This window comes from Hyla sarda, chromosome 2 (assembly GCF_029499605.1).
Source record: "Hyla sarda isolate aHylSar1 chromosome 2, aHylSar1.hap1, whole genome shotgun sequence".
Lineage (NCBI taxonomy): Eukaryota > Metazoa > Chordata > Amphibia > Anura > Hylidae > Hyla > Hyla sarda.
Genome location: NC_079190.1, coordinates 488,182,554 through 488,197,155, shown reverse-complemented (window position 1 = coordinate 488,197,155; position 14,602 = coordinate 488,182,554). Strand labels below are relative to the sequence as shown.

Sequence of the window (14,602 nt, the reverse complement as noted above, 5' to 3'; positions counted from 1 at the left end):
CATGCTGGGAGTTATAGTTTTGCAACAGCTGGAGGCACTCTGGTTGGGGAAACACTGGACTAATGCATGAACAGGGTTAATATTGAGCTCGAGTCGTGTTCTTCTTTTCTAAAAACAGACAATTATCAAGATAAGCATAGCTAGGCAGCAACTGTGGAACTACAAGTATCACAATGCCATGAAGGAAGATGAGAAGGCAGGTAAGTGTTAACTATCTATCTGCTGTAGAGCTACAAGAACCAGCATGTCCTGTAGCCCCATTTAACAGAACGGGGTATCATTTAAAGCACGGATAGGTGGCACTTAGTGGGACTACAAATATCAGAATGCCCACACAGTCTAGCTGGCAGGGTAGGTGCCCGGTATACAGTATACTGGTAGATGTGGCTTCAGGGCATCTTGGTACGTCTAGTTCCACAGCAGATTGATAGCTAACAGATGTCTGCTTGACTGCCTCCCTGCTACATGAGCTGCTGGTTGTTCTGATACTTGTAGTTCCACGTCAGATGACAGCTAACAGATGTCTGCTTGACTACCTACATGCAAACTGAACTGCTGAGTGTTCTGATACTTGTAGTGCTACAGCAGATTGACAGCTAATAGATGTCTGCTTGACTCTCTCCATGCTATGTGAGCTGCTGGTTGTTCTGATACTTGTAGTTCCACAGAAAGATAGATAGCTAATTCATGCCTCCTTGAATCTCTTCATGTGAACTGAGCTTTTGAGTGTTCTGATACTTGTAGTTCCACAGCAGATAAATAATACATAGATGCCCTTGGGCCCCTTCCATGTAAGTGTTCTGATACTTTTAGTTTACATCAGATGTGTATAACAGATGGCTAGGTTTGCTGCTGGCTATTCTGATACTTGTAGTTCCCCAACAGACTAATAGCTTGCGATGCCTTTTGCGCCCCCTCCCATGCTAGGTGAGCCTCTTATTGTTCTGATACTTGTAGTTCCACAGCAAATTGATAGCTAACAGCTGCCTGCTTGACTCTCCCCATACTAAGTGAGCTGCTGAGTGTTCTGATACTTGTAGTTCCACAGCAGATCGATAGCTAACAGCTGCCTGCTTAACTCTCTCCATGCTAAGTGAGCTGCTGGGTGTTCTGATACTTGTAGTTCCACAACAGACGAATAGCTGTCGATGTCTTTTGGACCTCCTCCCATGCTAAGTGAGCTGCTGATTATTCTGATACTTGTAGTTCCACAGCAGATCGATAGCTAACAGCTGCCTGCTTAACTCTCTCCATGCTAAGTGAGCTGCTGGGTGTTCTGATACTTGTAGTTCCCCAGCGGAAAAAAAAAATTAACAGATGTCTTTTGGTTGACCCCCTCCCATGCTAGGTGAGCCGCTTTGCCTTCTGATACTTGTAGTTCCCCAACAGACGAATAGCTTGCGATGCCTTTTGGACCCCCTCCCATGCTAGGTGAGCTGATACTTGTAGTTCCACAGCAGATCGATAGCTAATTGCTGCCTGCTTAACTCTCTCCATACTAAGTGAGCTGCTGATTATTCTGATACTTGTAGTTCCACAGCAGATGGATAGCTAATTGCTGCCTGTTTAACTCTCTCCATACTAAGTGAGCTGCTGAGTGTTCTGATACTTGTAGTTCCACAACAGACGAATAGCTTGCGATGCCTTTTGGACCCCCTCCCATGCTAGGTGAGCTGATACTTGTAGTTCCACAGCAGATCGATAGCTAGTTGCTGCCTGCTTAACTCTCTCCATGCTAAGTGAGCTGCTGAGTGTTCTGATACTTGTAGTTCCCCAGCGGAAAAAAAAAAATTAGCAGATGTCTTTCGGTTGACCCCCTCCCATGCTAGGTGAGCCGCTTTGCCTTCTGATACTTGTAGTTCCACAGCAGTCGTTGCGGAACTACACATACCAGCATTGTCCTATATATAGGAAAAGCTGAACAAATTGGTTTGCAATGAACTATATCACAGTGTGCCTCCAGCTGCTGCAAAACTACAACTCCCAGCAAGCCAGGACAGCCGAAGGCTGTCCTGGCTTGCTGGGAGTTGTAGTTTTGCAGCAGCTGGAGGCACCCTGGTTTGAAAACAACTAGTGAGCAGCTGTGGGGTTATTGGGGTAGCACATGGCATAGTGACCCCCCCTCTCCCTGCCTTGTCTTGCTTACAGTAGCAGCTACTAACTATCCCTGGATCTAAGCCACGCCCCCTGCCTGCTCTCCCATTGGCTAAGACGCACCCACTATGCAAATGAGCCTGGAGGGGGGAATGACATTCCTCTGGACTTGTTACTGTAAAAGCAAATTCATTTCCAGGATGTCTCATTGATAGAGGCGGTGGGTGCAGTGCTGGAGCTCCTCTTCTCCTCCTCCTCCTCCTCCTCCTCTTCTTCCTCCTCCTCCTTCAGCAATAAAGACTGGAGGAAAAAGTCTCAGGCAGAACTACTTTCCAGCCATAAGAAGCTCAGTGCAACAACTTGTAACAACTTGCAAAAACACAAATCCTTCAAGAGTTAATTTGAGTCACCAGCACAAAGCAACAAAAAAAAAAACAAAAAAAAAAAGGGGGTGGGGGTGCTGCCCCTGGTGTGCCCAGAAAACCACAGAACAAGCCACAAGCCCCCATCCAAGACCACAGAGGAGGAGAAGACACTGGAGATACCAGCTGAAGTGTGTGTGCCCAGCATGGGAGGGCAGGACTGGCACTGCTGAGGACACCCCCTGTGGATGGATTTTGTGGGTGCCTGTTGACCCTTGGCTAGGTGGTGGTCCAGGTCAAGTGGTGGTCTTCATCATCATCATCATCATCAACCTAAAGGAGACCCATGTGTTCTATTGGGACTGTAGAAAGGATGACCTGGAAGTCAGGATGGTAGCCAAGTGTGTCTAGAGGTTGCCCAGTGCCAAGGCTCGCTTTGGTTGTGACTGTGTGTGGCTGGCACCCAGCTCTAGGCAGGATAAGACTTGCATGTATCTGTAGTACCCCAGGACTGTGTTGGGGGGGGACCAATACTTCTCCTTCTATTATATATAGAAAAGGGTCCCGGTAAAGTTTTATTATTCACAAGGCTTGTTGTGATGCGTATCCCCGTAGATACCAGCACCAGCCGCCGCTTCACGCCGCCCTCCACCACCCTCAGCCCGGGGAAGATGACTGAGACCTTACCCCTGAGTGCACCGGATGGCAGCGCCGCCCTGGTGGGGAAGCTGAGAAGCGCAGACCGGAACATGGTGGAGGTCCTGTCCGATCACCCCGGAGAGCTGGTCCGTACAGACAGCCCCAACTTTCTGTGCTCGGTGCTGCCCACACACTGGAGGTGCAACAAGACCCTGCCCATCGCCTTCAAGGTAGGACCCTGTATATATATGTGTGTATGACCCCTGTATATACCTGTATACATGCTGTGTATATGACCCCTGTATATACCTGTATACATGCTGTGTATATGACCCCTGTATATACCTGTATACATGCTGTGTATATGACCCCCTGTATATACCTGTATACATGCTGTGTATATGACCCCCTGTATATACCTGTATACATGCTGTATGTGCTGTGTATATGACCCCTGTATATACCTGTATACCTGCTGTATGTGCTGTGTATATGACCCCCTGTATATACCTGTATACATGCTGTGTATATGACCCCCTGTATATACCTGTATACATGCTGTATGTGCTGTGTATATGACCCCTGTATATACCTGTATACCTGCTGTATGTGCTGTGTATATGACCCCTGTATATACCTGCTGTATGTGCTGTGTATATGACCCCTGTATATACCTGCTGTATGTGCTGTGTATATGACCCCTGTATGTATATATATATATATATATGTGTGTGTGTGACCCCTGTATATACCTGTATACCTGCTGTATGTGCTGTGTATATGACCCCTGTATATACCTGTATACATTCTGTATGTGCTGTGTATATGACCCCTGTATATACCTGTATACCTGCTGTATGTGCTGTGTATATGACCCCCTGTATATACCTGTATACATGCTGTATGTGCTGTGTATATGACCCCTGTATATACCTGTATACCTGCTGTATGTGCTGTGTATATGACCCCTGTATATACCTGTATACATGCTGTGTATATGACCCCCTGTATATACCTGTATACATGCTGTATGTGCTGTGTATATGACCCCTGTATATACCTGTATACATGCTGTATGTGCTGTGTATATGACCCCTGTATATACCTGTATACATGCTGTATATATGACCCCTGTATATACCTGTATACATGATGTATGTGCTGTGTATATGACCCCTGTATATATATATATATATATATATATGTGTGTGTATGACCCCTGTATATACCTGTATACATGCTGTATATATGACCCCCTGTATATACCTGTATACATGCTGTATGTGCTGTGTATATGACCCCTGTATATACCTGTATACATGCTGTATGTGCTGTGTAGATGACCCCTGTATATACCTGTATACATGCTGTATATATGACCCCTGTATATACCTGTATACATGATGTATGTGCTGTGTATATGACCCCTGTATATACCTGTATACCTGCTGTATGTGCTGTGTATATGACCCCTGTATATACCTGCTGTATGTGCTGTGTATATGACCCCTGTATATACTTGTATACATGCTGTATGTGCTGTGTATATGACCCCTGTATATACCTGCTGTATGTGCTGTGTATATGACCCCTGTATATACCTGTATACCTGCTGTATGTGCTGTGTATATGACCCCTGTATATACCTGTATACCTGCTGTATGTGCTGTGTATATGATCCTGTATATACTTGTATACCTGCTGTATGTGCTGTGTATATGACTCCTGTATATACCTGCTGTATGTGCTGTGTATATGACCCCTGTATATACCTGCTGTATGTGCTGTGTATATGACCCCTGTATATACCTGTATACATGCTGTGTATATGACCCCTGTATATACCTGTATACCTGCTGTATGTGCTGTGTATATGACCCTGTATATACCTGTATACCTGCTGTATGTGCTGTGTATATGACCCTGTGTATATACCTGTATACCTGCTGTGTGTGCTGTGTATATGACCCCCTGTATATACCTGTATACATGCTGTGTGTGCTGTGTATATGACCCCCTGTATATACCTGTATACCCTCTGTATGTGCTCTGTATATGACCCCTGTATATACCTGTATACCTGCTGTATGTGCTGTGTATATGACCCCCTGTATATACCTGTATACCTGCTGTGTGTGCTGTGTATATGACCCCTGTATATACCTGTATACATGCTGTATATGCTGTGTATATGACCCCCTGTATATACCTGCTGTATGTGCTCTGTATATACCTGTATACCTGCTGTATGTGCTGTGTATATGACCCCTGTATATAGCTGTATACCTGCTGTATGTGCTCTGTATATACTTGTATACCTGCTGTATGTGCTGTGTATATGACCCCTGTATATACCTGTATACCTGCTGTATGTGCTGTGTATATGACCCCTGTATATAGCTGTATACCTGCTGTATGTGCTCTGTATATACTTGTATACCTGCTGTATGTGCTGTGTATATGACCCCTGTCTGTAGATGGATCTAAAGAACTTTCTGTAGATCTGTCATTATATGACTTATCTGTCCATATATTTATAGAACTATATAACATGTCCCTGTATATACATATGCTATATCTATCTATCTACCTCATATCTATCTATCTCATATCTATCTCATATCTATCTATCTACCTCATATCTATCTATCTCATATTTATCTACCTCATATCTATCTATCTATCTATCTCATATCTATCTATCTATCTATCTATCTATCTCATGTCTATCTATCTATCTCATATCTATCTATCATCTATCTATCTATCATCTATCTATCTCATATCTATCTAGCTCATATCTCATATCTATCTATATAATATCTATCTATCTATCTATCTATCTATCTCATATCTATCTATCTCATATCTATCTATCTATCTCATATCTATCTATCTATCTCATATATATTATCTATCTATCTATCTATCTCATATCTATATCTATCTATCTCATATCTATCTATCTATCTATCTCATATCTATCTATCTATCTATCTCATATCTATGTATCTATCTCATATCTATCTATCTATCTATCTATCTATCTATATATCTATCTATCTCATATCTATTATCTATCTATCTCATATCTATCTATCTATCTATCTCATATCTATCTATCTATCTAATTAACTATTGCAGTTTTCCATATAGAGACCCCCTTATCACATCTGCCCTTTGTAGGTGATGAGGTGACCCCCCCTGTCCCTGCCTGTGACTGATACCTTGTGTTCTGTATTGATAAGACTCGGAGGATACACCACTTATCTTGTAAATTTGGCACTAAGCTGATTTTGGAGCTTCTGACTCCGGACAGACAGATGTTCTTTGTAATCTATCTTCATATTACTCATTTTCATGAGACATTTGTATTCGGTTCATAGGAAACAGTAGCTTATCTGCTAAGGGTCATGGTTCCTTTTATAAGACCCCCTCCTGCAACCCCAATAATGTCAGCTGGCGCTACCCTGTGCCATCTGCTGGGGTGCAATGGAAAGGGCCAAGACAGTGTATCCACTGCTGCAGGATACACCGAGTTCCCTCTTTATTAGATTTAATATTTATTTATTTAAAGATAGAATCCAGTGCATTTAAACACTTGTGTAGAGCTTTGGATATAATATTAATAATAATTGCTAATTTATCAGATCCAAGTTTCTTATTTTGCACAAGTTCTCATCAGATCAAGATGTGTTACTCAAGGGTTTACATAGGACTGCTACTCTAATTGTAGAGCATTACGAGAATGCAAAATCAGCTCTGCTACATTAGAAAGGCCTTAAACCCACTGTGTTTCACCTGTGCCCACCATCCCAAATCCCATATGGCCGAGAGCCCAAGGGTTCACAGCAATGATACACAGAGACCCTTCTGCCAGTAGTACTGTACCCATCCCAAATCCATCCCCTTCCCTCCCCCCCAAATACCAATCTGCTCCCCTAGTCATGTCTGGACCGTTTGATGTTTCCGGGAAGAAATGTAAAATCATTTACTCACATGATCTGACTCACTGTCCCGAAATGTGTCTAGCCAAGTGTTTTAAACCTGGACCAGCGAACAATAAGATATCCCTTTAAGAAGGACATAAAAAGGCAAAATAGAAAAATCTGAGTAAAAATTGTGAATTTTGTCAAACTTGTATTAGTATAAGTTCATTTTAAATTCATATATATATATATATATATATATATATATATATATATATATAATATAGCAGTGGTCTCCAACCTGCGTACCTCCAGATGTTGCAAAACTACAACTCCCAGCATGCCCGGACAGCCGTTGGCTGTCCGGGCATGCTGGGAGTTGTAGTTTTGCAACATCTGGAGGTCCGCAGGTTGGACACCACTGTCAGATAGTATGAAAATATTTTTAGTTGTAATACATATGCTTTTTTGCTTACAAAAAAAAAATAAAAATTTATATATATATATATATATATAATTTGGTATGACTCACTTAAAATAAAAGCAGTACGTGAGTTTGCAGGTAACGCCGCAGTATAACGCGCTGCGGTTTTTACCTGAAATGATGGGAGCGTCCGCATATTTTTTTTTTACACTAGATCCTGTAGATATAATGTTTATTTGTTTATTTATTTTTGTTTATTTATTTATTTATTTTTTGTTTGTTTATTTATTTAGTTATTTATTTTGCATCTTTGTAACTCTTATAGCTACATTTTATTTTATGATCAAGCAAGATTTTTTATAATCAGGGTGTATACCATGAGCATTGTAGAAATATATACTATTTTTATTCTTGGAAATTACCTTTAAATTTAGCTTAATTAAGTTTTAGGTTTTTCTATGTGTTTTATTTAATAGCATGAATACGCTTTGCAGTTATTTACAAAATTGTTATAAATAATTCCAAAAGCTACTATGGTACTTTAAAATTATTATTATTATTATAAATGTTATTATTATTAATGTTATTATTATTATTTGTGTTATTATTATTTGATTATTATTATTATTATTAATGTTATTATTATTATTATTATTTGATTACTATTATTATTAATATTATTATTATTATTATTATCAATGTTATTTTTTATTATTATTATTATTATTATTATTATTGTTATTTTTATTATTATTATTATTATTAATGTTATTTTGTATTATTATTATTATTATTATTGTTATTTTTATTATTATTATTATTAATGTTATTTTTTTATTATTATTGTTATTTTTATTATTATTATTATTATTATTATTATTAATGTTATTTTTTTATTATTATTATTATTATTATTATTATTTGATTATTCCAGCTACTTTTTAGCAGGCAGTAATGGCAGAATGTGTATAAGATGCAGTAACCAGGTGCTAATGTGTAAGGAATCTCTGGGTAGATGTGGGATTGTAGATTCCTGATAAGAAACATTATATGTGCCTCAGGCTGGAGATATAGGACGCTGGTCAGCGGTTATTATCACGTTTGCAGAGATTACAAAGAATTGATGTGAACCGGAGCTGTGATATAGCAAAGTATATAGATTGTTGATTCATTCTAGTTATGAAAGTAATAGAGGTTAAAGTAGAATTTTATTCTGTAAACACTGATATGGTACAAAAAAATAAATAAATGTGTCTGTAAGGATAGGGAAAAGCAAATGACTAGTCTAAAGGTCTGATTAGGTGTATTGTATCCCTTCTTTAGAGGAGAAGATAGATACAAGAATGAGAGAAAGATAGATAGATAGATAGATAGATAGATAGATATGAGATAGATAGATAGATAGATAGATAGATAGATAGATAGATAAGAGATATGAGATAGATAGATAGATAGAAAGGAGATAGATAGATAGAGAGATAGATATTAGATAGATATTAGATAGATATGAGATAGATAGATATGAGATAGATAGATATAGATAGATATGAGATAGATAGATAGAGAGATAGATAGATATGAGATAGATAGATAGATATAGATAGATATAGATAGATAGATAGATATGAGATAAATAGATAGATAGTTAGATAGGAAAGCAGCACTGCAATAAAGTAAAGTGGATGAAAATCCACCCAGTACTTCTGAGACTTTTTTTTCCATGTTGGAAGAATCTATTGAGCTGGATAGAAATGTTGCATATGAATAAATAAAGGGATCTCACTTTAAACCTTTTGGAATATTGCCAGATATATAGATATGAGATAGATAGATATAGATAGATAGATAGATAAGAGATATATAGGAGATAGATAGATAGATAGATAGATAGATAGATAAGAGATAGATAGGAGATAGATATAGCTAGATATGTGATATATAGATAGATATGGGATGGATAGATAGATAGATAGATAGATAGATAGATATGAGATAGATAGATAGATAGATATGAGATAGATAGATATAAGATAGATGATAGATAGATAGATAGATATGAGATAGATGTAAGATAGATGATAGAAATTATATATATATATATATGAGATAGATAGATAGATAGATATGAGATAGATAGATATGAGATTGATAGATATGAGATAGATAGATAGATAGATAGATAGATAGATAGATATGAGATAGATAGATATGAGATAGATAGATAGATATGAGATAGATATATATGGGATAGATAGATAGATAGATATATATGAGATAGATAGATATGAGATAGATATATATGGGATAGATAGATAGATATATATGAGATAGATATATATGGGATAGATAGATAGATAGATAGATATGAGATAGATAAATAGATATTAGATAGATATAATCGAAAAGAGCACTGCTGCACTCCAGAAGTTGTGGAAAATCATGGGTAGCGTTTATTCCATCATGGTAAAGAAGACAACGTTACAGCTGCTAACAAGCAGCCTTTCTAAAGCCTTGAGAAACATTGTCTTCTTTACCATGATGGAATAAACGCTACCCATGATTTTCCACAACTTCTGGAGGGCAGCAGTGCTCTTTTCGATTATGTGGAGTTTGGTGTCCTGTGACCTGGGATCCCCACTGAGTTGCACCCACTTTCCCTTGGATCTGACGGTGTGCTGCTACCTTCTTGTCTATCTAGATAGATATGCGATAGATAGATAGATAGATAGATAGATAGATGTGAGATTGATATAACATAGATAGATAGTTATGAGATAGATAGATAGATAGTATGAGATAGATAGATATGAGATAGATAGATAGATATGAGATAGATTGATAGATAGATAGATATGAGATAGATTGATAGATAGATAGATATGAGATAGATAGATAGATAGTATGAGATAGATAGATAGATAGATAGATAGATAGAGAGATGTGAGATTGATATAACATAGATAAAGTGATAGATAGATATGAGATAGATAGATATGAGATAGATAGATAGATAGATGATAGATATGAGATAGATATGAGATAGATAGATAGATAGATAGATATGAGAGATAAGTAGATATGAGATAGATAGATATGAGAGATAGATAGATAGATATGAGAGATATATAGATAGATAGATATGAGATAGATAGATAGATATGAGATAGATAGATATAAGAGATAGATAGATATAAGAGATAGATAGATAGATATGAGATAGATAGATATGAGATAGATAGATAGATAGATATGAGATAGATAGATATGAGATAGATAGATAGATATAAGAGATAGATAGATAGATAGATATGAGATAGATAGATATAAGAGATAGATAGATAGATATGAGATAGATAGATATGAGATAGATAGATAGATAGATAGATATAAGAGATAGATAGATAGATAGATAGATAGACACCCAGACAAACACCAGGGCAAAAAGCTAAGTCAACACCATGTACCCTGATCCTGCAACTTAGCAATTTTTTTAAGACACATCAGCAGGTTTCCGGCCTTGTGTGATGTAAAAGCGTTTTTTATGAACTTTTACATTAAGAGCTTTGCTTTGTTTTGCACAGCAAATAAAAAGCAAAGAAAAGAACATGCTCTACAGCTGCCTCCTGACATTAGGGTAAAAAAAGAATTTCATGGCTGGGACATAAAAAAACCCAAAAGTAAAACAACAAAGAAGAAAGATTCTCTTATCCTATGATCATTCTCACAGTATAAATAGATGACATTTTAAAGTACAAAAACGATACACGCCTGCCAGTGCGGAGCATTGTTTCCCAACCAGTGTGCCTCCAGCTGTTGCAAAACTACAACTACCAGCATGCCCGGACAGCCAACGGCTGTCCGGGCATGCTGGTAGTTGTAGTTTTGCAACAGCTGGAGGCACCCTGGTTTCGCCTCATATGCTCATATCCCTGGTCACTTTCTTCTCTAATATATCACTATAAGGTGGGAAAGATAAAATCCCCAAGGAGCAGCACGTTCTCCTATATCAGCAGCACCATGGATCCCAGCTCCTGCACATGTCCTAATGATGCCGGACTGAAATATTAGGTTTATCCTCAGTCAATATATTGGTTTTGTCTCTTTACTCCTAGTATAAGATTTGATCCGGTCAACTTGATGCAAAGATAAGTATTGTGTCTTAAAAGGTCCCACTATATATATGTAGATGTAGCAGATCTGTGTGTGTCATTTGGCACAGCTCACATATTTTGCGGCGTCCGGCACAGTTCCCCTCTTGCGTGTCCACCGGAGGGAAACTGATGCTTGAACTGATCCCGTTCATTTGAATGGGAGAGTTCACAATCATCCAGCGTCTCGATTTTGACGTCGGATGGTTGGACACGCCGGAGGGCACCGGCTGCGTTCCCCTGTCCGTTGCCCAGAACCAATGGACGCTGGATGCCATACAAGTGATAACAAGTTGTCATCAGTTGCAGCATCAGTTGTGTCGAGATTTAGGCTGAGTTGACCTATGCCGGATATATGTGAACCCAGCCTTACTTGTTGGTGCTCTACAAAATGTAGTGCTAGTTGTTTCTAACCCCGGTCTGTCGGTTTATCTATCTATCTTTTGCTTCATCTATATATTTTTATATCAGTTGAGTGACACGTGGTCAAGGTATATAGTGAAGACATAGCTTTTGTCCCGGAGGCTTGTCTGTGTCAATATCATATTAATATATATTCTCATATACCTTCTATCTTAATACTTCCTATATCTCATATCTATCTATCTCATATCTATCTATCTCATATCTATCTATCTCATATCTTTCTATCTATCTCATATCTATCTATCTCATATCTATCTATCTATATATCTCATATCTATCTATCTCATATCTATCTATCTATATATCTCATATCTATTTATCTCATATCTATCTCATATCTATCTATCTCATATCTATCTCATATCTATCTATCTATCTATCTCATATCTATCTATCTATCTATCTATCTATCTCATATCTGTATCTATCTATCTATCTCATATCTATCTATATATCTATCTGTCTATCTATCTCTCTCATATCTATCTCTCTCATATCTATCTATCTCATATCTATCTATCTATCTCATATCTATCTATCTCATATCTATCTATCTCATATCTATCTATCTATCTATCTCATATCTATCTATCTATATATCGATCTCATATCTATCTATCTATCTCATATCTTTCTATCTCATATCTATCTATCTATCTATCTATCTCATATTTATCTATCTCATATCTATCTATCTCATATCTATCTATCTCATATCTATCTATCTCATATCTATCTATCTCATATATTTCTATCTATATCTATCTATCTCATATCTATCTATCTCATATTTATCTATCTCATATCTATCTATCTCATATCTTTCTATCTATATCTATCTATCTCATATCTATCTATCTATCTCATATCTATCTATCTATCTCATATCTATCTATCTATCTCATATTTATCTATCTCATATCTATCTATCTCATATCTTTCTATCTATATCTATCTATCTCATATCTATCTCATATCTATCTATCTATCTCATATCTATCTATCTAATAAATCTGTCATATCATGCAAAAACACCCAACAGTAATGGACGCTTTCATAGTAGATACTGTCCCTGATTTACTATTGTAAACCCAACATGTTTTGTCAGGTTATGCGTCAGTTTCAGAATCGGAAAAAAAACCCAACCAACTTCCCATTTAACTGTGAAAACCTGAAAAGGGGCATGGTAGTCAGGAAAGGGGGTGTGGTTACTGAAAAGGGGCGTGTTCCTGACATTTTCATAAAAACCCCCAACATATTTACTAAGGTTTCCACAGAAAATGTGGTGGATTTGAGCTGAGGAAAACCCGACAGATCAGAGCAGGTGTAAAACAAACAAAATGTAGGGAAACCTTAGTAAATACCATAAAAAAACAAACAAAAAAACTGTAGGGAATTAAAACCCACAAAGAAAACGACACAACACTCTTAGTAAATCAAGGCCAATGCTCGTCTGGCCAGGAATAGAAAAAACATCACACAAATAAAATGAAGATTTATTTGTCTTGCATAAACTTTGTGTATTCTCTCTCCGTAGTCTGGGCTTCGCTTCTGTACAGCAGTTTTCATTTCTGACTGCCTGTTTCATACATTTATACATATTCTTCATTTTCTATTATACGTTGTTTGTGTACCGTCAGGTTTTAGGATTGGGTCACACTTATTAAAACACTGTAACTAGAATTGAAGCCGCGAGGATCAGAAATTGACAGCGGGATCATCTAGAACATGAGTCAATTAAGAAAACATTAATGTCTTACACCTATACGTCTCCCCGAGACGTTGCTTCATAGCGTACAGTAATTGTACACAGGTAGCTTACAGCTAATCTTCTAAGGCCGTCTGTTTAAAGAGCCCATTCTGTCAGCGGCCGGCGTGTCGCTTCTTGTCAGTTTAGTCTCCTTTTACTCTGTTTGTGTTTTTAGTTTATTTCATAACTTAAGAAAAGAGAGAAAGAACTCTAAAGGCCTTAAATCTCTTTTTTTTTTTTTTCAGTCTTTTCATCTTTTAATTTTTATTATTTTTTTTTTTTTTTTTTGCTCCTTTTTTTTTTTTTTGTATTTTTTTTTTTTTTAAAAGACTTGATATGTATGGTAATGTACCCTGGGAACTTCTTTCAGTACAGTTTATTTAGGCTCTTTTCAGCTTATTTAGAGAAAGCCATAAAGTAAATGCCTTATCGTGTAGCTCCTAGAGAATACAGATATAGGATAAGGATTGTAAGGTTACAGGACAATTGGGGATTTGTGACTGGTAGAGAATTATAGTGTTTTTAGTGTTCTGTGGATTATTATAGAACGTGAACAAATACATGATTATGTATGTTCAGAAAATGATCTAAATAAGAATACAATATTTGTAACACTAGAAAAATATCTATCTATCTCATATCTATTTATTTATCTATCTATCTATTCTATCTACAACCACCATTGTTGGCTGTCCGGGCATGCTGGCAGTTGTAATTTTGCAACAGCTGGAGGCACCCTGGTTTCACCTTATATCCGCATGCCTGCCTGTGACATTGGTTCCTGGTCACTTTTCCCTCCAGGACAGTGGTCTTCAACCTGCAGACCTCCA

At 37.4% G+C, this 14,602-nt stretch overlaps 1 protein-coding gene across 1 annotated transcript in view; it reads left to right on the top strand.

The window, feature by feature from the left end:
* Nucleotides 1-1,254: 1,254 nt before the first annotated feature.
* Nucleotides 1,255-14,602, top strand: part of RUNX1 (RUNX family transcription factor 1) — a 78,445-nt gene continuing 65,097 nt past the window's right edge. The window contains exons 1-2 of the mRNA XM_056560205.1: nucleotides 1,255-1,431; nucleotides 3,072-3,325. Of these exons, the coding sequence (XP_056416180.1) occupies nucleotides 1,404-1,431; nucleotides 3,072-3,325 (282 nt within the window). The 5' untranslated portion in view covers nucleotides 1,255-1,403. The remainder of the gene's footprint in view (nucleotides 1,432-3,071; nucleotides 3,326-14,602) is intronic.